The sequence below is a fragment of the Oncorhynchus mykiss genome, chromosome 7, assembly GCF_013265735.2.
Source record: "Oncorhynchus mykiss isolate Arlee chromosome 7, USDA_OmykA_1.1, whole genome shotgun sequence".
Lineage (NCBI taxonomy): Eukaryota > Metazoa > Chordata > Actinopteri > Salmoniformes > Salmonidae > Oncorhynchus > Oncorhynchus mykiss.
The window spans coordinates 10,203,681-10,230,148 of record NC_048571.1 but is presented as its reverse complement, the minus strand read 5'-3'; the positions used below and the strand labels follow the sequence as shown (position 1 = coordinate 10,230,148).

The window sequence follows — 26,468 nt, the reverse complement described above, 5'->3', positions numbered from 1 at the left end:
TATGGCATTGAAGCTTGCCTGGAGGGTTGTTAACACAGTGTCCAAAGAAGGGCCGGAAGTATACAGAATGGTGTTGTCTGCGTAGAGGTGGATCAGAGACTCACCAGCAGCAAGAGCGACCTCATTGATGTATACAGAGAAGAGAGTCGGTCCAAGAATTGAACCCTGTGACACCCCCATAGAGACTGCCAGAGGTCCGGACAGCAGGACCCTCCGATTTGACACACTGAACTCTATCAGAGAAGTAGTTGGTGAACCAGGCGAGGCAATCATTTGAGAAACCAAGGCTGTCGAGTCTGCCGATGAGGATGTGGTGATTGACAGAGTCGAAAGCCTTGGCCAGATCAATGAATACGGCTGCACAGTAATGTTTCTTATCGATGGCGGTTAAGATATCGTTTTAGGACCTTGAGCGTGGCTGAGGTGCACCATGACCATCTCGGAAACCAGATTGCATAGCAGAGAAGGTATGGTGAGATTCGAAATGGTCGGTAATCTGTTTGTTGACTTGGCTTTCGAAGACCTTAGAAAGGCATGGTAGGATAGATATAGGTCTGTAGCAGTTGGGTCAAGAGTGTCCCCCCCTTTGAAGAGGGGAAGACTGCAGCTGCTTTTCCAATCTTTGGGAATCTCAGACGACACGAAAGAGAGGTTGAACAGGCTAGTAATAGGGGTGGCAACAATTTCGGCAGATAATTTTAGAAAGAAAGGGTCCAGATTGTCTAGCCCCGGCTGATTTGTAGGGGTCCAGATTTTGCAGCTCATTCAGAACATCAGCTGAACGGATTTGGGCGAGTTGCTGTGGGGGGTGCAGTGCTGTTGACCGGGGTAGGAGTAGCCAGGTGGAAAGCATGGCCAGCCGTAGAAAAATGCTTATTGAAATTCTCAATTATGGTGGATTTATCAGTGGTGACAGTGTTTCCTATCTTCAGTGCAGTGGGCAGCTGGGAGGAGGTGTTCTTATTCTCCATGAACTTTACAGTGTCCCAGAACTTTTTTGAGTTAGTGTTGCAGGAAGCAAATTTCTGCTTGAAAAAGCTAGCCTTGGCTTTTCTAACTGCCTGTGTATAATGGTTTCTAGCTTCCCTGAACAGCTGCATATCACGGGGGCTGTTCGATGCTAATGCAGAACGCCATAGGATGTTTTTGTGTTGGTTAAGGGCAGTCAGGTCTGGGGAGAACCAAGGGCTATATCTGTTCCTGGTTCTAAATTTCTTGAATGGGGCTATGTTTATTTAAGATGGTTAGGAAGGCATTTAAAAAAAATATCCAGGCATCCTCTACTGACGGGATGAGATCAATATCCTTCCAGGATACCCCGGCCAGGTCGATTAGAAAGGCCTGCTCGCTGAAGTGTTTCAGGGACGTTTTACAGTGATGAGTGGAGGTCGTTTGACCGCTGACCCATTACGGATGCAGGCAATGAGGCAGTGATTGCTGAGATCTTGGTTGAAGACAGCAGAGGTGTATTTAGAGGGCAAGTTGGTTAGGATGATATCTATGAGGGTGCCTGTGTTTAAGGCTTTGGGGAGGTACCTGGTAGGTTCATTGATAATTTGTGTGAGATTGAGGGCATCAAGTTTAGATTGTAGGATGGCTGGGGTGTTTAAGCATGTTCCAGTTTAGGTCGCCTAGCAGCACGAGCTCTGAAGATAGATAGACCACTATAAACCCCCATAAACCAATATAGACCACTATACATCAACATCACTATAACACCACTATAAACCACTATGGACCACTATAAACCAATATAGACCACTATAAACCGCTATGGACAATTATAAACCAATATAGACCACTATAAACCAACATAAACACTATAGATCACTATAAACAACTATAAACCAATATAGACCACTATAGACACTATAAACCACTATAAACCAATATAGACCACTAAAGACCACTATAAACCAATATAGACCACTATAGACTCCTATAGACCAACATAGACCACTATAGACTCCTATAGACCAATATAGACCACTATAAGCCAATATAGACAAATATAGACCACTATAGACAACTATAAACCAATATAGACCAATATAGACCACTATAAACCACTCTATAAACTAATATAAACCAATATAGACCACTATAAATCAATTTAGACCACTATAAACCAATATAGACCACTATAAACCAATATAGACCACTATAAACCAATATAGACCAATGCAGACCACGTATAGACCACTATAAACCAATATAAACCAATATAGACTACTATAGATAACCCACCCAGTCTGGAGGCATAGTCAGGTCTGGGGATGAGGATGATCTTCCTATAGACTTTACAGAAGGGCTTGAGGTCTGCGTCAAAGGGCCTCCGGACGTCCCTACGACCAGAACACGATCCTCAGGCTTCACAGACTTCAGCACCTTGACTAGGTCCTTCTTCAGACGCTTAGGCTCCCATCTAGAGAGGGAGAGAGGAGAGAGGGAGGAGAGAGAAAGAGAAGGGAGATGGAGAGGAAGTGAGGAGAGAGAGAGGAGAGGGAGATGGAGAGGGGTATGGAGATAGGGAGGAGAGGGAGAGTAAGTGAGGAGAGAGAGAGGAGTCAGGGACGATGGAGAGGGGTATGGAGATAGAGGGAGAGGGAGATGGAGAGGGGTATGGAGATAGGGAGGAGAGGGAGAGTAAGTGAGGAGAGGGAGATGGAGAGGGGTATGGAGATAGAGAGGAGAGGGAGATGGAGATGGAGAGGGGTATGGAGATAGAGAGAGAGAGAGGAGAGGGAGATGGAGAGGGGTATGGAGATAGGGAGGAGAGGGAGATGGAGAGGGGTATGGAGATAGGGAGAGGAAGTGAGGAGAGGGAGATGGAGAAGGGTATGGAGATAGAGAGAGGGAGATGGAGAGGGGTATGGAGATAGGGAGGAGAGGGAGAGTAAGTGAGGAGAGAGAGAAGGAGATGGAGAGGGGTATGGAGATAGAGGGAGAGGGAGGAGAGGGGTATGGAGATAGAGAGAGAGGGAGGAGAGAGAGGGGAGGAGAGGGGTATGGAGATAGAGAGAAGAGGGAGGAGAGGGAGAGAGAGGGAGAACAAGGAAGAGGGGGTAGAGAGTTATGACCGGCCACATGAGGGCAGCATAAACTTATTTGTAAATTCAAGATGTCCCCATTTTCAACTGCTCACAGCTGTCAACTCATATAACCCATGTTACCCAACAATGGATGTGAGTCCCACTTTAGTTCATTCACAAACAATGCAATAATGGAGAAGGTTACTTGACAATCTGCTATGTAAACATTCTTGTCAAAACAAGTCCCTTGATTACACTGTCTGTCAATGTGCACTGTAGTGTTTTTATTTCTTTCACCTTTCTTTAACCAGGTAGGCTAGTTGAGAACAAGATCTCATTTACAACTGCAACCTGGCCAAGATAAAGCATAGCAATTCGACACATACAACAACACAGAGTTACACTTGGAATAAACAAAACATTCAGTCAATTATACAGTAGAACAAAAGAAAACAAAAAGTCTATATACAGTGAGTGCAAATGTGGTAAGTAAGGAAATAAATAGGCCATGGTGGCGAAGTAATTACAATATAGCAATTAAAACACTGGAATGGTAGATGTGCAGACAGATGAATGTGCAAGTAGAGATACTGGGGTGCAAAGGAGAAAGATAAATAAATAAATACAGTATGGGGATGAGGTAGGTAGATAGATGGGCTGTTTACAGATGGGCTATGTACAGGTGCAGTGATCTGTAACTGCTCTGACAGCTGGTGCTTAAAGTTAGTGAGGGAGATATGAGTCTCCAGCTTCAGAGATTTTTGCAGTTCGTTCCAGTCATTGGCAGCAGAGAACTGTAAGGAAAGACAACCAAAGGAGGAATTGGCTTTGGGGGTGACCAGTGAGATATACCTGCTGGAGCGCGTGCTACGAGTGGATGCTGCTATGGTGACCAGCGAGCTGAGATAAGGTGGGGCTTTACCTAGCAGAGACTTGTAGATAACCTGTAGCCAGTGGGTTTGGCGACGAGTATGAAGCGAGGGCCAACCAACGAGAGCGTACAGATCGCAATGGTGGGTAGTGTATGGGGCTTTGGTGACAAAAAGGATGGCACTGTGATAGACGGCATCCAGTTTGTTGAGTCGAGTGTCGAGGGCTGGTATTGAGCAGTGCTAATAACTGGTCTCTTTTTTTACATTTTAGTCATTTTGACTAAAATATCATTACGTTTTAGTCAGGTTTTTGTCGATTGAATAATGATTTAGTCTAGTTATTGTCAAAATGACAAAAACAGTGAGACATTTTTAGTCAACTAAATGCCCTTTCATTTTAGTCACATTTTAGTCACATCACATTTGCATTGCCTCATTAACCTATAGTAAACATACATCACTGACTTCTATTGACCAACAGACATAGCCTTATCCTACCAACACATATGTATAAGAATGTATAACAATTATCTGGCCGTATGAATTCTTAGTTCAGACTACATAGATATTACATACAGTGCATTCAGAAAGTATTCAGACCCCTTGACTTTTTCCACATTTTGTTACGTTACAGCCTTATTCTAAAATGGATTAAATAAATGTTTTTCCCCACCAATCTACACACAATACCCATAACGACAAAGTGAACATAAAACAGAAATGCCTTATATTTATAAGTATTCAGACCCGTTTGCTATGAGCTCAAAATTGAGCTCAGGTGCATCCTGTTTTCCATTGATCATCCTTCAGATGTTTCTACAACTTGATTGGAGTCCACCTGTGGTAAATTAAATTGATTGGACATGTTTTGGAAAGGCACACACCTGTCTATATAAGATCCCACAGTTGACAGTGCATGTCAGAGCAAAAACCAAGACATGAGGTTGAGGTTGAAGGAATTGTCCAAAGAGCTCTGAGACAGGATTGTGTCAAGGCACAGATCTGGGGAAGGGTACCAAAAAATGTCTGCAGCATTGAAGGTCCCTAAGAACATAATTCTTAAATGAAAGAAGTTTGGAACCACCAAGACTCTTCCTAGACTCATCCCCAAACTGAGCATCAAGGGAGAAGGGCCTTGGTCAGGGAGGTGACCAAGAACCCGATTGTCACTCTGACAGAGCTCCAGAGTTCCTCTATGGTGATGGGAGAACCTTCCAGAAGGACAACCATCTCTGCAGCACTCCACCAATCAAGCCTTTATGGTAGAGTGGCCAGACGGAAGCCACTCCTCAGTAAAAGACGGATGACAGCCTGCTTGGAGTTTGTCAAAAGGCACCTAAATGACTCTCAGACCATGAGAAAACAAGATTCTCAGGTCTGATGAAACCAAGATTGAACTCTTTGGCCTGAATGCCAAGCATCACGTCTGGAGGAAACCAGGCACCATCCCTACAGTGAAGCATGGTGGTGACAGCATCATGCTGTGTGGATGTTTTTCAGTGGCAGGGACTGGGAGTCTAGTCAGGATCGAGGGAAAGATCAACAGAGCAAAGTACAGAGAGATCCTTGATGACACCTGCTCCAGAACACTCAGGACCTCAGACTGGGGTGAAGGTTCATCTTCCAACAGGACAACAACCCTAAGCACACAGCCAAGAAAACGCAGGAGTGGCTTTGGGACAAGTCTATGAATGTCCTTGAGTGGCCCAGCCAGAGCCAGGACTTGAGCCCGATCTAACATCTCTGAAGAGACTTGAAAATAGCTGTACAGTGACACTCCCCATTCAACCCGAGTGAGCTTGAGAGGATCAGCAGAGAAGAATGGAAGAAACTCCCCAAATACAGGTGTGCCAAGCTTGTAGCGTCACACCTAAGAAGACTCAAGGCTGTAATCACTGCCAAATGTGCTTCAACAAAGTACTGAGTAAAGGGTCTGAATAGTTATGTAAATGCCATTTTTCAGTGTTTTATCTTTAATAAATTAGCGAAATGTCTAAAAAACAGTTTTTGCTTTGTCATTATGGGGTATTGTGTGTAGATTGATGAGGAGAGACATATATTTTAGAATAAGGCTGTAACGTAACAAAATGTTACTTAACAAAAGTCTCGGGGTCTGAATACTGTCTGAATGCACTGTACACATCAAACAGGCACACACAAGCGCAGAGAGAGAGAAGGAAAGACAGAGAGACATAGACAGAGAGAGACAAAGAGAGTCTGAGAGAGCGAGAGACAGAGAGACAAAAAGACAGATAGAGAGAGCGCGCCGTGAGAGAGAGAGAGAGACAGAGACAGAGTGAGACACACAGAGAGAGAGACAGGAGAGAGAGAGAGAGAGAGAGAAAGTGATGTAAAGTATTGGTAAAGTAGTGTGTTGCACCTCCGTCACTCTGATGGTGTCATCGTTATCATCGTTCCACAGACACACTGAGGTCCAGAAGTAGTACAGTACGAGGGCTAATGACTCTGAATGGGAGCTAATGACTGTTTCACCCAGTGATGTAGCCGATCCACTTAACCTCGAGTCCCAATCGAGTCCGCAAGTAGCCTAGTTGTAGAACGGACCGCCACGACAGAAAGACAACAAATGTAGCGCTGGTATTATGAGTCATATCTTTTGAAAGGTAATGGCTACAATAGAGCCATTTTCTCTGAGGAAAAGAGGGAGACTTGGCTAGAAGTCGGAGACAGAACCTGGCTATGAAATGCAGTGGGGAAAGTGTGAGTGTTGAGCGAGACTACAAATTAAAAAACGTTTCTATACTCGAGAGAGAAAAACATAGCTAGACTGTTGTTTTACTATTCAACTTAATGCTGCTTTTGTTTTTCATTTTGTAAAGCATCTTGTGTTTGTTAACCAGGCAAAGGGCGGTATCTAACTAGAAGGCTGGTGGTGACTGGTTAGCTACGAGGAAGCAACAGAGTCGCCTGCGCAATGTGTTTGATCGGAGGCGGAGCCGGAGTGGAGCCTGTCTGCCCAGACTCATGAACAGAACTGGACTGGGCATCTGTTCTGCTAATATTAACAGTACGTATCACTGAAAAGCTCTCAATCTGTCTAAAAACTCTTGTTCAGTCCAACAGATTTTAGTCACAGAGATAATTTAGTGTATTCTTTTTTGTTTAGTTACAGTTTTTTCTGGGTCTATTTAGGCAGTTATAGTCTCGTTAATTGCCACTGAAAAATATATGTTTGCCAAATATTTGATTCACTATTTTTGTTGACGAGATGAACAGTGGTATTGAGATATGCTGCTGTTGTGTAGAGAACATACCTCTTTCTCCAGCTTCGGGACTTTCTTATAAAAGGTTTCTCTGCATCTCCGATCCATATTACAGAGGGCTGCAGCTGGCGAGCCACCTGCCACAGCAGAACAACACAAAGAAACACACCTCTTTATTTCACACATCAAGGCCAATGTTCAAACAACTCTCTCCCATATGGGAAAATTAGTAACCTCAACAAAACAAACAGTCTAACCAGCAGAAACATTAGTCTCACACAAACACACAAACAAAATAACACCCACACGCACAAGTCGTACATTAACTGGACTATCAGTAACATTTAAACTACAGTGTATCTCCTAACCCTAACCATAACCATAACCATAACCATAACCCTAACCCTAGCCCAAACCATAACCCTAACCCTGGCCCTAACCATAACCCTTATCCCCAAAAGGTGGGACTCTACCAGGGAGAAGAAGAATACCTGGTGCAGAACTGTTACGGAGGAGCTGGCCAAGATGAACATCTCGTATCACGAGGCACAACACGTGGCCAAGGACAGAGAGTGTTGGAAGGAGCTCATTGTTGCCTTATGTCCCATAGGAGAGGAGAGCTAGTAAGTCTTTAGTTAATGACACCACAGGCTTATGGAGAAACAGTATTGTGAACTTGCAGTGTTTCCATGGCTGGCATTGACAAAAACAACTTGGGGTGAGGGAGGCAGCCACACCCAAATGTTACAAGCCTTTTAGAAACCAACACTGTCTCAGCAAGCAGGAAGTGCTGTCAGGACACGCTCCTGATCCCAGAATGCACTTAGAGAGGGTGCCGACCAATGAGGTGCTGACAGGCGAGATTCAGAACAATGTCGCTAGTGGCTATGGGCTCCTGACTTGTTTGCCTCTCAAGACAGCTGCATAGAGAGGTGTCCAAGCGAGACAAATCTCTCTCTCCCTCCATGTCTCTCTCTTCTCTCATGTCCCTCGTCCCCCCTCCATGTCTCAGATGAGTCAGTGGTGCAGAATGTCACAGGGGAACCGTGAACAGTAACTGTGTTAACCGATAGACAACTATGTTGATCTGATAAACGTCAAGCTGACAGAGCAACACATAGCAACATCAAGCTGACAGAGCAACACATAGCAACATCAAGCTGACAGAGCAACACATAGCAACATCAAGCTGACAGAGCAACACATAGCAACATCAAGCTGACAGAAGCAACACATAGAGCAGCTCATAGTGCAGCTTATTCCTGACTTCACCAGCAGGCATTTCATTCACAACACTGATACCTAATCATGTACACTGCCAAAGTGTTTTTGTGGGGCATACAGTATGTGTGCATATACTATCTGAATCAAACCAGACAATGACCTCTACCCTCGTACATGGCACCATTTTTGCTGCCTTCCTCACTATGTACAGTAGCAGATTGACAAAAACCTTGAAGACCATGTGCAGTAGGTACTGGAGGCAGCTCCTGCCGGGGTACTTCCCAGCCAGGTTTCTGGGGGACAGGTTGAAGAGGTTTGGCCCCCGGTCTCAGTGCACAGAGCATGGACCAGCATCCTCTTCCCTACGCCTCCAGGACCAGCCAGCAGCAGAGTCTTCATCAGGGGAGCCTTCTGATGGACGGACTGGGATCCTGGGAGGGAGGGAGGGAGGGAGGGAGGGAGGGAGGGAGAGGGAGAGAGAGAGAGAGAGAGAGAGAGAGAGAGAGAGAGAGAGAGAGAGAGAGAGAGAGAGAGAGAGAGAGAGAGAGAGAGAGAGAGAGAGAGAGAGAGAGAGAGAGAGAGAGAGAGAGAGAGAGAGAGAGAGAGAGAGAGAGAGAGAGAGAGAGAGAGAGAGAGAGAGAGAGAGAGAGAGAGAGAGAGAGAGAGAGAGAGAATGATAACAGGGTAATAACATGTAGATGGTGATGGTTAGGTGGTGGTAAATTTCAATCACAGCATAATGCTAAACTTTAAAGCTGAACTTTCACCATGCAGATTGAACAGAGCCGTAAGGTCACTATAGGTGTTTGTAACCCCTGTGAGGTCTCTGAGGGCCTCAGCAGCAGCAGTGCTGCTTAACTGGTATTAACTGATTCAGCCAGGTTAACCTCCTACCACAGGGAACAATAGTTGAATTACCCAGCTGGATGATACTGGGGTTAGTCTGGGCTGGGGCTGAGGCTGGGATGAGCCTGGGGTTGTGCTGGGCTGGGGCTGAGCCTGGACTGAGCCTGGGTGAGGCTGGACTGAGGGTGGGCTGAGGCTGGGGTGAGGGTGTACTGAGGCTGCAGTGAGGGTGTGCTGAGGCTACAGTGAGGCTGCAGTGAAGCTGGGCTGAGGTTGCAGTGAGGCTGGGCTGAGGGTGCAGCATTGTGTGCTCTCTGAAAATAACCGTGATTAAAAGTCCAGGTTGGACAGAGGCCAGAGGGCCAGGACACAGAACGTGAGAGTAAACACATCCAATCACAACACCCCTGCATTAACCTCTAGACCCAGAGCAGGTGCAGCCGTGTAACCCTTATCCCCAGGAATCCCCTCCTGTCCCTGGGGTAGGCCCAGCCAAGAAGTCCCGCTCCTGCTGCTCTGACCGGAACTCATTAAAACTACAATAGCTGGCAACAGGCTCTGGCCTCTGTTCTCTCTCTCTATGCTGCAGGCTGTTTATAGGGTCAGTTCACTCTCTGTTAGATCAGGTCACAGTGTTAGTTCATTAGGTACACTATGAGCACTGATTAGAAAACTACTCCTCCCATTAAGGTCTAATGATGATCTCTTTCCTGCCTCTAACCCATCTGGGACAGATTAGCCGATCAATTGACTAGTGCAACGTGCACTTGTCCTTTTCCATAGGAAATGAACTGTAGAAGCTTGAACAATAAGGTCAAACACAGGTTAAAAGAAGGAACACTATCATGTTCAAATATTGTCACTTTCTTGTGAAAATAACAGACACCACTGAGAATGAGATAGCAGCCAGTCTGGATAATTGGCTGTGAATCGCTAACAAAGGGAGTACACAGAGATATCTCTCTACCAAGGACACGATCTAGCCAGCCTCCCTCCAATATACAATGCTTATACTTCAGAAAACCAAACCAGTCTCTAAGGAATCTCTGAATCATCACAGAGTAACTGAATCTGAGCCAACTCTTGGTGAGAATGAGAATAAAGTTCCGGGAACAACAAAACAAAACAATGTCCTGTTGTGATTCATTTCATAAAAAGAGGTGGAAGCTTAGGCAGTGTTGTGTGTAGACAGTGCAGGTATAAATAAACTGTATGTGACGATGGAGGTGATGGTAGTGGTGGTGATGGTGGTGATGGTAGTGGTGGTGATGGTAGTGGTGGTGATGGTAGTGGTGGTGATGGTAGTGGTGGTGATGGTGATGGTAGTGGTGGTGATGGTGGTGATGGTAGTGGTGGTGGTGGTGGTAGTGGTGGTGGTGATGGTGATGGTAGTGGTGGTGGTGATGGTAGTGGTAGTGGTGGTGATGGTAGTGGTGGTGGTGATGGTAGTGGTTGTGGTGGTGATGGTAGTGGTTTTATTGGTGGTGATGGTAGTGGTGGTGGTGATGGTAGTGGTGGTGATGGTGGTAGTGGTAGTGAGGCATGATGGTGGTGGGAGTGGTGGTGATGGTGGTGGTAGTAGTAGTGGTGGTGGCGGTGATGGTGGATGTGGTGGTAGTGGTAGTAGTGATGATGGTGGTGGTAGTGGTGGTTGAGGTGGTGGTAGTGATGGTAGTGGTGGTAATGGTAGTTGTGGTAGAGGTGGTGGTAGTGATGGTAGTGGTGGTGATGGTAGTTGTGGTAGAGGTGTTAGAGGTGGTGATGGTGGTGGTGATGGTGGTGGTGATGGAGGTGATGGTGGAGGTGGTGGTGGCGATGTTAGAGGTGGTGGTGATGGTGGTGGTAGTAGTGATGGTGGTGGTGGTAGTGAGGGGTAGTGGAGGTGATGGTGGTAGTAGTGATGGTAGTGGTGGTAGTAGTAGTGGTAGTGGTGAAGGTGATGGTGGTAGTAGTGGTAGTAGTGATGATGGTAGTGGTGGTGGTGGTAGTGGTGGTGGTGCTGGTAGTGGTGGAGGTAGTGGTGGTGGTAGTGGCGATGGTGGAGGTGATGGTGGTAGTAGAGGTGGTAGTGGTAGTAGTGGTAGTAGTGATGATGGTAGTGGTGGTGGTGGTGGTAGTGGTGATGATAGAGGGGGAGATGGTAGTGTTAGTGGCGGTGATGGTAGTGGTGGTGATGGTAGTGTTAGTGGCGGTGGTGATGGTAGTGGTGGTGATGGTTGTGATGGTGGTGTTAGTGATGGTGGTGATGGTAGTGGTGGTGGTGGTAGTGGTTTTAGTGGTGGTGGTGGTGGTGATGGTAGTGGTGGTGATGGTAGTGGTGGTGGTGGTGGTAGTGGTTTTAGTGGTGGTGGTGGTGGTGATGGTAGTGGTGGTGATGGTAGTGGTGGTGATGGTAGTGGTGGTGGTGGTAGTGGTTTTAGTGGTGGTGGTGATGGTAGTGGTGGTGATGGTAGTGGTGGTAGGGGTGCTAGTGACGGTGGTAGTAGTGGTGGTGATGATAATAGTGATGGTGGTGGGGGGGATGGTAGTGGTGGAGGGGGTGGTGTTGCAGGTGATGAAGGTGGTGGTGGTAGTGATGATGGTGGTGATGGACATCCACACCAGCCCATCCAGGCCTCTGGTAGTCATATTGCCTTTGATTAGGTCTGAGGTGCTGAAAGACATCCTCTTCTTCTCCAGGGTGGGTGGCCTGTTTGTTCAGTAACCCTCCCCTCTTCGGGAGCTACGTCTGGGGGTCCACGACGCTGGCGTAGGGGGATGGGATGGAAATGGGTCTTAACGCCAGGTGACATGAGACGTGTTGGGGAGAAAGATCATGTCCCTTCAGGGTTGGGGTGAACTTCAGTGAGCTGTATTCTACTACCATTAGGATCCCTGGATTAGCATCAGCCCACTAGCTGCTTCTAGATGATCTAGTGGTGTGGAATATTCTATTCTGTTCTGTATTTCTGTTCTGCATTTGTATTCTGTATTTCTGTTCTATTCTGTTCTATTCTATTCTGTTCTATTCTGTTCTACTTTCCTCTAGTATTCTATGTTCTTCTCTGTGCTGTTCTATTCTATTCTGGGTTCTGGACCACAGTTACCCGACTCCCCTGTGTTCTGCAGCTGTAGCATAGTGGTGGCAGAGACAGTGACAGAAAGGCTCAGCCAGGAGAGAGTGGCTGAAGGATCAAAGTGTGAGTGTGTGTGTGTGTGTGTTGCAAGTACAATAAGTATGAATCAGGCTAGCCAGGCTGTGGGGTGATGTGATCACAGTCACAATGATGAGAGTGGATGGGATGGGCTCTCTCTCACTCACCCAGAGGCAGGATCCCATAAAGGGCAATGAGCTGTCTGACGTCTGACAGAGAGGGCATGGGCTCAATGTCTGCCTGGCGCAGGGTCGTACCCAGGTAGCTGAACTCACCTGGAGGGAGGGAGGGGAAGGGAGGGAGGGAGGGAGGGAGGGACAGATGAGGGAGGGAGGGAGGGAGGGAGGGAGGGGGAGACGAGAGAGGGAGGGAGGGAGGGGGAGAGAGAGAGAGGGGGGAAGGGGGAGGGAGAGAAGTCAGACATCCATCAGACAATAGTCTTGTTCTTTGAGGTATGGAATTTGCTCTTTGTACATTGCCTGATGCATATCTTCAGACATAAATCAACTCAGCAGAAACCTGTACTAATGCAACTTAGACATTAATTGGCTGTAATTCAGGAGCCTTTAGGCATCAAGGCATCGAGCTATACTGTGGCTAGAAATAAGGGAAGGTATTTAGGCCACTATCATAGACATCAACATCTATTTCTCTGTCCCTCTTGCCGGACTCTCCTCCTCAACCATTCCAAACTCCCTCCCAACATCAAAGGCACTGTATGTGGATATAATTGAAACCAACAGTAACTGGTTTTGGGGAGCCAGGCATGTGTGTCTGTCTGTTCAACATGATAGAGTGTGGTGTCATCCTGACCCTTATTGCAACATGGCCGCAGCGAGACATCTAGGGCGGGAGGCAGGGAGGGAATGAGGCACAGAGTGGGATATTGAGTCATAAATCCCTGTGGAGATGAGGCAGGCTCCCTGTCTGATATCCAGCTGGCCCTACTAGACACTCGTGAGCAAACACACCTTTTCACACACACACACCAAAGCACACAGATACACACCAAAGCATGCAGACACACACACCAAAGCACGCAGACACACACACCAAAGCATGCAGACACACACACCAAAGTACCCAGACACACACACCAAAGCACGCAGATACACACACCAAAGCACACAGACACACACACCAAAGCACGCAGACACACACACCAAAGCATGCAGACACACACCAAAGTACCCAGACACACACACCAAAGCACGCAGACACACACACCAAAGTACCCAGACACACACACCAAAGCACGCAGATACACACACCAAAGCATGCAGATACACACACCAAAGCATGCAGACACACACACCAAAGTACCCAGACACACACACCAAAGCACGCAGACACACACACCAAAGCACGCAGACACACACACCAAAGCACGCAGACACACACACCAAAGCATGCAGACACACACACACCAAAGTACCCAGACACACACACCAAAGCACGCAGACACACACACCAAAGTACCCAGACACACACACCAAAGCACGCAGACACACACACCAAAGCACGCAGACACACACACCAAAGAACGCAGACACACACACCAAAGTACCCAGACACACACACCAAAGCACGCAGACACACACACCAAAGCACGCAGACACACACACCAAAGCACACAGACACACACACCAAAGCACGCAGACACACATACCAAAGCATGCAGACACACACACACCAAAGTACCCAGACACACACACCAAAGCACGCAGACACACACACCAAAGCACGCAGACACACACACCAAAGCACGCAGACACACACACCAAAGCACGCAGACACACACACCAAAGCACGCAGACACACATACCAAAGCATGCAGACACACACACACCAAAGTACCCAGACACACACACCAAAGCACGCAGACACACACACCAAAGCACGCAGACACACACACCAAAGCACGCAGACACACATACCAAAGCATGCAGACACACACACCAAAGTACCCAGACACACACACCAAAGCACGCAGACACACATACCAAAGCATACAGACACACACACCAAAGTACCCAGACACACACCAAAGCATGCAGACACACAGCAAAGCACGCAGATACACACACCAAAGCACGCAGACACACATACCAAAGCATGCAGACACACACACTAAAGCATGCAGACACACACACCAAAGTACACAGACACACACACCAAAGCACGCAGACACACACGTATGCATGAACATTCATATAGCTGTGACTAAGGATTATCCAATTGACTGAAGCCAGACCTAAGTCACCAACATTTTATATGCACAGCGCATTGGGAAAGTATTCAGACCCCTTGACTTCTTCCACATTTTGTTACGTTACAGCATTATTCTAAAATGTATATATACACACAATACCCCATAAATACAAAGCAAAAACAGGTTTTTAGACATTTTTGGAAAATGTATATAAAATACATAACAGAAATACCTTATTTACATAAGTATTCGAACACTTTACTAGGAGACTCAAAGTTGAGCTCAGGTGCATCCTGTTTCCATTGATCCTCCTTCAGATGTTTCTACAACTTGATTGGAGTCCACCTGTGGTAAATTCAATTGATTGAACATGTTTTGGAAAGGCACACACCTGTCTATGTAAGGTCCCACAGTTGACAGTGCATGGCAGAGAAAAAACCAAGCCATGAGGTTGAAGGAATTGTCCGCAGAGCTCTGAAAAGGATTGTGTCGAGGCACAGATCTGGGGAAGGGTACCAAAACATTTCTGTATCATTGAAGATCCTCAAGAACACAGTGGCCTCCATCAATCTTAAATTGAAAAAAAATGGAATCACCAAGACTATTCCTGGAGCTGGCCGTCCGGCCAAACTCAGCAATCGGGGGAGAAGGGCCAGAGTTCCTCTTTGGAGATGGTTGTCTTTCCGGAAGGTTCTCCCATCTCTGCAGCACTCCACCAATCATGCCTTTATGGTAGAGTGGCCAGACGGAAGCCACTCCTCAGTAAAAGGCACATGACAGCCAGCTTGGAGTTTTCCAAAAAGCACCTAAAGACTCTCAGACCATGAGAAACAAGATTCTCTGGTCTGATGAAACCTGAATGCCAAGCACCACGTCTGGAGGAAACCTTATACCATCCTTACGGTGAAGCATGCTGGTGGCAGCATCATGCTGTGGGGATGTTTTTCAGCGGCAGGGACTGGGAGACTAGTCAGGATCGAGGGAAAGAAGAACGGAGCGATCCTTGATGAGATAGAGATCAGAGAGATCCTTGATGAAAACCTGCTCCAGAGCGCTCAGGACCTCAGACTGGGGCAAAGGTTCACCTTCCAACAGAACAACGACCCTAAGAACACAGCAAAGACAACACAGGAATGGCTTCGGGACAAGTCTCTGAATGTTCTTGAGTGGCCCAGCCAGAGCCCGGTCTTGAACCCAACCTGAAAATAGCTGTGCAGCGACGCTCCCCATCCAACCTGACTGAGCTTGAGAGAATCTGCAGAGAAGAATGGGAGAAACTCTCCAAATACAGGTGTGCCAAGAAGACTTGAGACTGTAATCACTGACGGTGCTACGGTGCTTCAACAAAGTACTGAGTAAAGGGTCTGAATACTTATGTAAATGTGATATTTCAGTTTTATTATTTTTTTAATACATCTGCAATCATTTCTAAAAACCTGTTTTTGCTTTGTCATTATGGGCTATTGGATGTAGATTGATGAGGGAAAAAAAGGTAACAAAATGTGAAAAAAAATGGGTCTGAATAGTTTCCGCGCTGTGTGCGTGTGTGTGTGTGAGATGTCAGTACTGTACCAATGTACTCAGAGAGCTTGATGTTCAAGGGTCTAATCAAGAAGCCTTCCAGCACCAGCTCTTCATACAGAGACTCAAGGGTTCTGGAGAGAGAGAGAGAGACAGAGAGAGGAGGGAGAGAGAAGGAGGGAGAGAGAGTAAGACACAGAGAGAGAGAGGAGGGAGAGAGACAGAGAGAGAGAGAGAGAGGAGGGAGAGAGTAAGACACACAGAGAGAGAGACAGAGAGAGAGAGAGGGAAGAGGGAGAGAGTAAGACACAGAGAGAGAGAGAGAGAGAGAGAGAGAGAGGAGGGAGAGAGTAAGACACACAGAGAGACAGAGGGAGAGAGAGAGAGAGAGGAGGGAGAGAGAGAGAGGAGGGAGAGAGAGTAAGACACAGAGAGAGAGAGAGAGGAGGGAGAGAGTAAGACACACAGAGAGAGAGACAGAGAGAGAGAGAGGGAGGAGGGAGAGAGTAAGACACAGAGAGAGAGAGAGAGAGCGAGAGGAGGGAGAGAGTAAGACACACAGAGAGACAGAGGGAGAGAGAGGAGGGAGAGAGAGAGAGACACAGAGAGAGAGACAGAGAGACAGAGACACAGAGAGAGAGAGGAGGGAGAGAGTAAGACAGAGAGAGAGAGAGAGAGACAGAGAGAGGAGGGAGGGAGAGAGAGACACAGAGAGAGGAGGGAGGGAGAGGGAAAGACAGAGAGAGAGAGGGAGGGAGGGAGAGGGAAAGACAGAGAGAGAGAGAGAGAGAGAAAGGGAGAGAGAGACAAAGGGAGAGAGAGACAAAGGGAGAGAGAAGGAGGGAGAGAGAGTAAGACACAGAGAGAGAGAGGAGGGAGAGAGCGAGAGAGAGAGAGAGTGTGGAGGGACAGACAGAGTGAGAGAAAAGGGCAATGAAAGTGAGAGATAAACATGAAGTAGAGAAAGGAAAGGACAGAGAGGGAGAGAGAGAATGGTAAGTCGGGTGAGAGGGAGGGAGAGAGAAAGATGGTGTTAAACTGAGGGCGGGGGAGCAGGTCACAAACACACTAATCATTAACCAGGCCTATTGGAGTGGTGGTCACTCCATGACATCATACTCCTGCCCTCTGCCAACCAATCATCTGCTCCATATGGCAGACTGATATTATCAGACACTGACCTGTCAGCAGTCAGATCCTTCTCTTTCTTCTTCTTCTTCTTACTGCCCTTCTTTCCTTTCTTCTTTTTCTACAATGGAGACATATAACTGAGCAGAGGAGGCTGGTAGTAGGAGCTATAGGAAGACAGGCTCAGTGTAGTGGCTGGGATGGAATCAATGTACCAGAGTCAAACATGTGGTTTCCATATATTTGACACGGTTCCATTTCATCCATTCCAGCCATTACAATGAGCCTGTGCTCCTATAGCTCCTCACACCAGCCTCCTCTGGAACTGAGGGTTCTTCCAAAACCACAACCAAGCTGGCCGAGCAGCCAAGGAATGTCCTACAAGATAGTCAGATATGCACATAAGACAGCTGAAAACATTGCGATGAATCTAGCTCATAGCTCCACTAAAACGTCATACAGAGGGAGCCTAAAATGAACAACATGGAAGATGTTGAGTTCAGAAAAAATCATCAGAAAGGAAAAACTGAGTCACAGTCTTTGGGGATAACAACATGTTCCTGGTCTATAATAACACTCCTAGAGAGATGATCTTACACAACCTATGAACCAAAATACATGTGTTGTTTCATTTAGTAAATACACCACCTCCCTGTTGCTATGAGAGAGTGTTCCTCTCACAGAAATATTGAAGAATTCCCCTCTCTTTCTTCAGGAATTTTGGACCACTGTGAAACTATGTTTAATCGTAGCCTAGAGTGCTGGCAGCAAACCATAAATTAAAACCATAGCTCCTTCTTTGAGAGGTGATGTTGGGTGGTTCAGGATTTGACATTCTTTGTTTACCACAGTACTTTCATTACAGTATGGACACAAACAAGAGATAAACAGGCCTACTGATTCAATAATCAACACGCTCAGCTACTCTGGCTGAGGTAAATCACAAAATATTCTGCCAAATAAGTCTTTGGAGATCCACATGAAAAAATACTATAGTATAAACTGGGTGGTTTGAGCCCTGATTGCTGATTGGCCGACAGCCGTGTTATATCAGACCGTATACCAGGTGGATGACAAAACATTTATTTTTACTGCTCTAATTACGTTGTTAGCCACTTTATAATAGCAATAAGGCACCTCGTGGTTTGTGGTATATGGCCAATATACCACGGCTAAGGGATGTGTCCAGGCACTCCGTATTGTGTCATGATTAGAACAGCCCAGAGCCGTGGTTTATTGACCATATACCAAACCTCCTCATGCCTTGTTGCTTAAGTATTCACTGTAGTGTTTCTGTGGACTGTAGTATACTGTAGTATTCACTGTAGGGTTTTTGTGGACCTAACTGTATTATTCACTGTTGTATACTGTTGTATACTGTAGTATACTGTAGTATTTACAGTTTACTATATTATAAATACTGCAGTAAAATAAATAGTATAAACTGTAGTCTTTTTGTGGACTAGTATACTGTAGTATTTACTGTAGTGTTTTTGTGGACTGTAGTATACTGTAGTATTTACTGTAGTGTTTTTGTGGACTGTAGTATACTGTAGTATTTACTGTAGTGTTTTTGTAGACTGTAGTATACTGTAGTATTTACTGTAGTGTTTTTGTGGACTGTAGTATACTGTAGTATTTACTGTAGTGTTTTTGTAGACTGTAGTATACTGTAGTATTTACTGTAGTGTTTTTGTAGACTGTAGTATACTGTAGTATTTACTGTAGTGTTTTTGTGGACTGTAGTATACTGTAGTATTTACTGTAGTGTTTTTGTAGACTGTAGAATACTGTAGTATTTACTGTAGTGTTTTTGTAGACTGTAGTATACTGTAGTATTTACTGTAGTGTTTTTGTAGACTGTAGTATACTGTAGTATTTACTGTAGTGTTTTTGTAGACTGTAGTATACTGTAGTATTTACTGTAGTGTTTTTGTAGACTGTAGAATACTGTAGTATTTACTGTAGTGTTTTTGTTTTATTATCTTTGACATAGAAGTTTGGGGCTTCTGGAGAAATACTAAAACAACATATTTGCCATAACCTGTGTAGGTAGGTAGGACTGGGGTCTGAACGGACAGGTTCAGTGTTTCTGCTCTTTTCTATCACCTGTAGGTAGGAAGGACTGGGGTCTGAACGGACAGGTTCAGTGTTTCTGCTCTTTTCTATCACCTGTAGGTAGGAAGGACTGGGGTCTGAACGGACAGGTTCAGTGTTTCTGCTCTTTTCTATCACCTGTAGGTAGGAAGGACTGGGGTCTGAACGGACAGGTTCAGTGTTTCTGCTCTTTTCTATCACCTGTAGGTAGGAAGGACTGGGGTCTGAACGGACAGGTTCAGTGTTTCTGCTCTTTTCTATCACCTGTAGGTAGGAAGGACTGGGGTCTGAACGGACAGGTTCAGTGTTTCTGCTCTTTTCTATAACCTGTAGGTAGGAAGGACTGGGGTCTGAACGGACAGGTTCAGTGTTTCTGCTCTTTTCTATCACCTGTAGGTAGGAAGGACTGGGGTCTGAACAGACAGGTTCAGTGTTTCTGCTCTTTTCTATAACCTGTAGGTAGGAAGGACTGGGGTCTGAACGGACAGGTTCAGTGTTTCTGCTCTTTTCTATAACCTGTAGGTAGGAAGGACTGGGGTCTGAACGGACAGGTTCAGTGTTTCTGCTCTTTTCTATCACCTGTAGGTAGGAAGGACTGGGGTCTGAACGGACAGGTTCAGTGTTTCTGCTCTTTTCTATCACCTGTAGGTAGGAAGGACTGGGGTCTGAACGGACAGGTTCAGTGTTTCTGCTCTTTTCTATAACCTGTAGGTAGGAAGGACTGGGGTCTGAACGGACAGGTTCAGTGTTTCTGCTCTTTTCTATCACCTGTAGGTAGGAAGGACTGGGGTCTGAACGGACAGGTTCGGTGTTTCTGCTCTTTTCTATCACCTGTAGGTAGGAAGGACTGGGGTCTGAACGGACAGGTTCAGTGTTTCTGCTCTTTTCTATAACCTGTAGGTAGGAAGGACTGGGGTCTGAACGGACAGGTTCAGTGTTTCTGCTCTTTTCTATAACCTGTAGGTAGGAATGACTGGGGTCTGAACGGACAGGTTCAGTGTTTCTGCTCTTTTCTATCACCTGTAGGTAGGAAGGACTGGGGTCTGAACGGACAGGTTCAGTGTTTCTGCTCTTTTCTATCACCTGTAGGTAGGAAGGACTGGGGTCTGAACGGACAGGTTCAGTGTTTCTGCTCTTTTCTATCACCTGTAGGTAGGAAGGACTGGGGTCTGAACGGACAGGTTCAGTGTTTCTGCTCTTTTCTATCACCTGTAGGTAGGAAGGACTGGGGTCTGAACGGACAGGTTCAGTGTTTCTGCTCTTTTCTATAACCTGTAGGTAGGAAGGACTGGGGTCTGAACGGACAGGTTCAGTGTTTCTGCTCTTTTCTATAACCTGTAGGTAGGAAGGACTGGGGTCTGAACGGACAGGTTCAGTGTTTCTGCTCTTTTCTATCACCTGTAGGTAGGTAGGACTGGGGTCTGAACGGACAGGTTCAGTGTTTCTGCTCTTTTCTATAACCTGTAGGTAGGAAGGACTGGGGTCTGAACGGACAGGTTCAGTGTTTCTGCTCTTTTCTATAACCTGTAGGTAGGAAGGACTGGGGTCTGAACGGACAGGTTCAGTGTTTCTGCTCTTTTCTATCACCTGTAGGTAGGAAGGACTGGGGTCTGAACGGACAGGTTCAGTGTTTCTGCTCTTTTCTATCACCTGTAGGTATGAAGGACTGGGGTCTGAACGGACAGGTTCAGTGTTTCTGCTCTTTTCTATCACCTGTAGGTAGGAAGGACTGGGGTCTGAACGGACAGGTTCAGTGTTTCTGCTCTTTTCTATAACCTGTAGGTAGGAAGGACTGGGGTCTGAACGGACAGGTTCAGTGTTTCTGCTCTTTTCTATCACCTGTAGGTAGGAAGGACTGGGGTCTGAACGGACAGGTTCAGTGTTTCTGCTCTTTTCTATCACCTGTAGGTAGGTAGGACTGGGGTCTGAACGGACAGGTTCAGTGTTTCTGCTCTTTTCTATCACCTGTAGGTAGGTAGGACTGGGGTCTGAACGGACAGGTTCAGTGTTTCTGCTCTTTTCTATCACCTGTAGGTAGGAAGGACTGGGGTCTGAACGGACAGGTTCAGTGTTTCTGTTCTTTTCTATCACCTGTAGGTAGGAAGGACTGGGGTCTGAACGGACAGGTTCAGTGTTTCTGCTCTTTTCTATCACCTGTAGGTAGGAAGGACTGGGGTCTGAACGGACAGGTTCAGTGTTTCTGCTCTTTTCTATCACCTGTAGGTAGGAAGGACTGGGGTCTGAACGGACAGGTTCAGTGTTTCTGCTCTTTTCTATCACCTGTAGGTAGGAAGGACTGGGGTCTGAACGGACAGGTTTAGTGTTTCTGCTCTTTTCTATAACCTGTAGGTAGGAAGGACTGGGGTCTGAACGGACAGGTTCAGTGTTTCTGCTCTTTTCTATCACCTGTAGGTAGGAAGGACTGGGGTCTGAACGGACAGGTTCAGTGTTTCTGCTCTTTTCTATCACCTGTAGGTAGGAAGGACTGGGGTCTGAACGGACAGGTTCAGTGTTTCTGCTCTTTTCTATCACCTGTAGGTAGGAAGGACTGGGGTCTGAACGGACAGGTTCAGTGTTTCTGCTCTTTTCTATCACCTGTAGGTAGGAAGGACTGGGGTCTGAACGGACAGGTTCAGTGTTTCTGCTCTTTTCTATAACCTGTAGGTAGGAAGGACTGGGGTCTGAACGGACAGGTTCAGTGTTTCTGCTCTTTTCTATCACCTGTAGGTAGGAAGGACTGGGGTCTGAACGGACAGGTTCAGTGTTTCTGCTCTTTTCTATAACCTGTAGGTAGGAAGGACTGGGGTCTGAACGGACAGGTTCAGTGTTTCTGCTCTTTTCTATCACCTGTAGGTAGGTAGGACTGGGGTCTGAACGGACAGGTTCAGTGTTTCTGCTCTTTTCTATAACCTGTAGGTAGGAAGGACTGGGGTCTGAACGGACAGGTTCAGTGTTTCTGCTCTTTTCTATAACCTGTAGGTAGGAAGGACTGGGGTCTGAACGGACAGGTTCAGTGTTTCTGCTCTTTTCTATAACCTGTAGGTAGGAATGACTGGGGTCTGAACGGACAGGTTCAGTGTTTCTGCTCTTTTCTATAACCTGTAGGTAGGAAGGACTGGGGTCTGAACGGACAGGTTCAGTGTTTCTGCTCTTTTCTATCACCTGTAGGTAGGAAGGACTGGGGTCTGAACGGACAGGTTCAGTGTTTCTGCTCTTTTCTATAACCTGTAGGTAGGAAGGACTGGGGTCTGAACAGACAGGTTCAGTGTTTCTGCTCTTTTCTATAACCTGTAGGTAGGAAGGACTGGGGTCTGAACGGACAGGTTCAGTGTTTCTGCTCTTTTCTATCACCTGTAGGTAGGAAGGACTGGGGTCTGAACGGACAGGTTCAGTGTTTCTGCTCTTTTCTATCACCTGTAGGTAGGAAGGACTGGGGTCTGAACGGACAGGTTCAGTGTTTCTGCTCTTTTCTATAACCTGTAGGTAGGAATGACTGGGGTCTGAACGGACAGGTTCAGTGTTTCTGCTCTTTTCTATAACCTGTAGGTAGGAAGGACTGGGGTCTGAACGGACAGGTTCAGTGTTTCTGCTCTTTTCTATCACCTGTAGGTAGGAAGGACTGGGGTCTGAACGGACAGGTTCAGTGTTTCTGCTCTTTTCTATAACCTGTAGGTAGGAAGGACTGGGGTCTGAACAGACAGGTTCAGTGTTTCTGCTCTTTTCTATAACCTGTAGGTAGGAAGGACTGGGGTCTGAACGGACAGGTTCAGTGTTTCTGCTCTTTTCTATCACCTGTAGGTAGGAAGGACTGGGGTCTGAACGGACAGGTTCAGTGTTTCTGCTCTTTTCTATAACCTGTAGGTAGGAAGGACTGGGGTCTGAACGGACAGGTTCAGTGTTTCTGCTCTTTTCTATAACCTGTAGGTAGGAAGGACTGGGGTCTGAACGGACAGGTTCAGTGTTTCTGCTCTTTTCTATCACCTGTAGGTAGGAAGGACTGGGGTCTGAACGGACAGGTTCAGTGTTTCTGCTCTTTTCTATCACCTGTAGGTAGGTAGGACTGGGGTCTGAACGGACAGGTTCAGTGTTTCTGCTCTTTTCTATAACCTGTAGGTAGGAAGGACTGGGGTCTGAACGGACAGGTTCAGTGTTTCTGCTCTTTTCTATCACCTGTAGGTAGGAAGGACTGGGGTCTGAACGGACAGGTTCAGTGTTTCTGCTCTTTTCTATAACCTGTAGGTAGGAAGGACTGGGGTCTGAACGGACAGGTTCAGTGTTTCTGCTCTTTTCTATAACCTGTAGGTAGGAAGGACTGGGGTCTGAACGGACAGGTTCAGTGTTTCTGCTCTTTTCTATAACCTGTAGGTAGGAAGGACTGGGGTCTGAACGGACAGGTTCAGTGTTTCTGCTCTTTTCTATAACCTGTAGGTAGGAATGACTGGGGTCTGAACGGACAGGTTCAGTGTTTCTGCTCTTTTCTATCACCTGTAGGTAGGAAGGACTGGGGTCTGAACGGACAGGTTCAGTGTTTCTGCTCTTTTCTATAACCTGTAGGTAGGAAGGACTGGGGTCTGAACGGACAGGTTCAGTGTTTCTGCTCTTTTCTATCACCTGTAGGTAGGAAGGACTGGGGTCTGAACGGACAGGTTCAGTGTTTCTGCTCTTTTCTATAACCTGTAGGTAGGAAGGACTGGGGTCTGAACGGACAGGTTCAGTGTTTCTGCTCTTTTCTATCACCTGTAGGTAGGTAGGACTGGGGTCTGAACGGACAGGTTCAGTGTTTCTGCTCTTTTCTATAACCTGTAGGTAGGAAGGACTGGGGTCTGAACGGACAGGTTCAGTGTTTCTGCTCTTTTCTATAACCTGTAGGTAGGAATGACTGGGGTCTGAACGGACAGGTTCAGTGTTTCTGCTCTTTTCTATCACCTGTAGGTAGGAAGGACTGGGGTCTGAACGGACAGGTTCAGTGTTTCTGCTCTTTTCTATAACCTGTAGGTAGGAAGGACTGGGGTCTGAACGGACAGGTTCAGTGTTTCTGCTCTTTTCTATCACCTGTAGGTAGGAAGGACTGGGGTCTGAACGGACAGGTTCAGTGTTTCTGCTCTTTTCTATAACCTGTAGGTAGGAAGGACTGGGGTCTGAACAGACAGGTTCAGTGTTTCTGCTCTTTTCTATCACCTGTAGGTAGGTAGGACTGGGGTCTGAACAGACAGGTTCAGTGTTTCTGCTCTTTTCTATCACCTGTAGGTAGGAAGGACTGGGGTCTGAACGGACAGGTTCAGTGTTTCTGCTCTTTTCTATCACCTGTAGGTAGGAAGGACTGGGGTCTGAACGGACAGGTTCAGTGTTTCTGCTCTTTTCTATAACCTGTAGGTAGGAAGGACTGGGGTCTGAACGGACAGGTTCAGTGTTTCTGCTCTTTTCTATAACCTGTAGGTAGGAAGGACTGGGGTCTGAACGGACAGGTTAAGTGTTTCTGCTCTTTTCTATCACCTGTAGGTAGGAAGGACTGGGGTCTGAACGGACAGGTTCAGTGTTTCTGCTCTTTTCTATCACCTGTAGGTAGGAAGGACTGGGGTCTGAACGGACAGGTTCAGTGTTTCTGCTCTTTTCTATAACCTGTAGGTAGGAAGGACTGGGGTCTGAACAGACAGGTTCAGTGTTTCTGCTCTTTTCTATCATCTGTAGGTAGGAAGGACTGGGGTCTGAACAGACAGGTTCAGTGTTTCTGCTCTTTTCTATCACCTGTAGGTAATTCATTAATTCATAACGCTCATTTTATTTTGAGATTATGGATGTCCGTTTTATATTATTCCTACATTAAGCAGTGGTAGAAATACCACATGGAAGCTATTATTGCTTACCTACGAAATGTGTAATTCTTCATCCCAACCATACATATATGTCTGATCATATGACTTGGATTAACCCCATATCTCACCATCACCATCCAAACTATCCAGACCCCACATCCACACGAGTTCAGAGCAGAGCGACTCTTTACCTTCTTGCCACCTTTCTTTCCCTTCTTCTTCTTCTTCCCTTTCTCTCGGTCCACAGCCAGCTTGAGATTCTTCACTTCCTGTCTCATCAGCTCATCGACCTGTGGAGAGATTGTTTTAACATGCACGCTCACCAGTCACCATAACCACTCGGCTTGTCTCATAGTTGGAAATCGTTCACAGATGTGCAGCATTTCAAGCCCGCTTCTGATGTATGCAACAGGGTAAAGGTGAATTCTGTTTCATTTGAGGTAATATTATCTTCAGGTGATGAACTGATTGTTTTTTAAAGGTTAATAATGCATTGTAATTGCATGGGCTAAACTGCGTTTTCATTGCAATTTAAAGCGTACTGTTCACTATCTAACAAACATTAGCTTGCTGGCTCGCTAGCTAACGTTACGTGTATGATCTGTGTAGTAATATTAGTTGTATCTCAGAATCCATTTGCACTGCTAGTTATAGCCTAATGTTAGCTAGCTAGCTAACATTGAGCCTAATTGGTTAGCTTTAGCTATCTTCAGATTCATACTACAGCATTTCATGCATGCTGGCTAGCTATGACAAACCGTTTGTATTGCCAGTAGTATGGGTTGGGATTATGGTTCATTGTTTAGCTAGCTAGCTCGCTACATGTCTAAACAAAAGACTCCACTTCGCCAGATGATTACATGACCCATCAAGTTAGCCAGCTGTGTCTGATTGTGATTACAGCCACCTATTGGATTTCATGAACACGTGTACATGTCTAGACAATAGGGCCCCATTCACTTAGCTAGATGTGGCTGGGGGTTGGTTGGTATGTCTGGGGGTTGGCTAGTGTGTCTGGGGGTTGGCTGGTGTGTCTGGGGGTTGGCTGGTGTGTCTGGGGGTTGGATAGTGTGTCTGGGGGTTGGTTAGTGTGTCTGGGGGTTGGTTGGTGTGTCTGGGGGTTGGTTGGTGTGTCTGGGGGTTGGCTAGTGTGTCTGGGGGTTGGTCGGTGTGTCTGGAGGTTGGTTAGTGTGTCTGGGGGTTGGCTAGTGTGTCTGGGGGTTGGTCAGTGTGGTTCTGGGGGTTGGTTAGTGTGTCTGGGGATTAGTTGGTGTGTCTGGGGGTTGGTTAGTGTGTATTGGTGTTGGTTGGTGTGTCTGGGGGTTGGTGTGTCTGGGGGTTGGTTAGTGTGTCTGGGGGTTGGTT

At 46.5% G+C, this 26,468-nt stretch overlaps 1 protein-coding gene across 1 annotated transcript in view; it reads right to left on the bottom strand.

Annotated features, from left to right (window-relative positions):
* LOC110527289 (dynein regulatory complex protein 11) overlaps positions 1–26,468 on the bottom strand; it is a 59,433-nt gene that overhangs the window by 2,899 nt on the left and 30,066 nt on the right. The window contains 9 exon segments of the mRNA XM_036982490.1: positions 2,248–2,340; positions 2,343–2,425; positions 7,180–7,265; positions 8,582–8,668; positions 8,671–8,783; positions 12,500–12,607; positions 16,117–16,199; positions 17,247–17,314; positions 25,295–25,393. Coding sequence (XP_036838385.1) covers positions 2,248–2,340; positions 2,343–2,425; positions 7,180–7,265; positions 8,582–8,668; positions 8,671–8,783; positions 12,500–12,607; positions 16,117–16,199; positions 17,247–17,314; positions 25,295–25,393 — 820 coding nt within the window.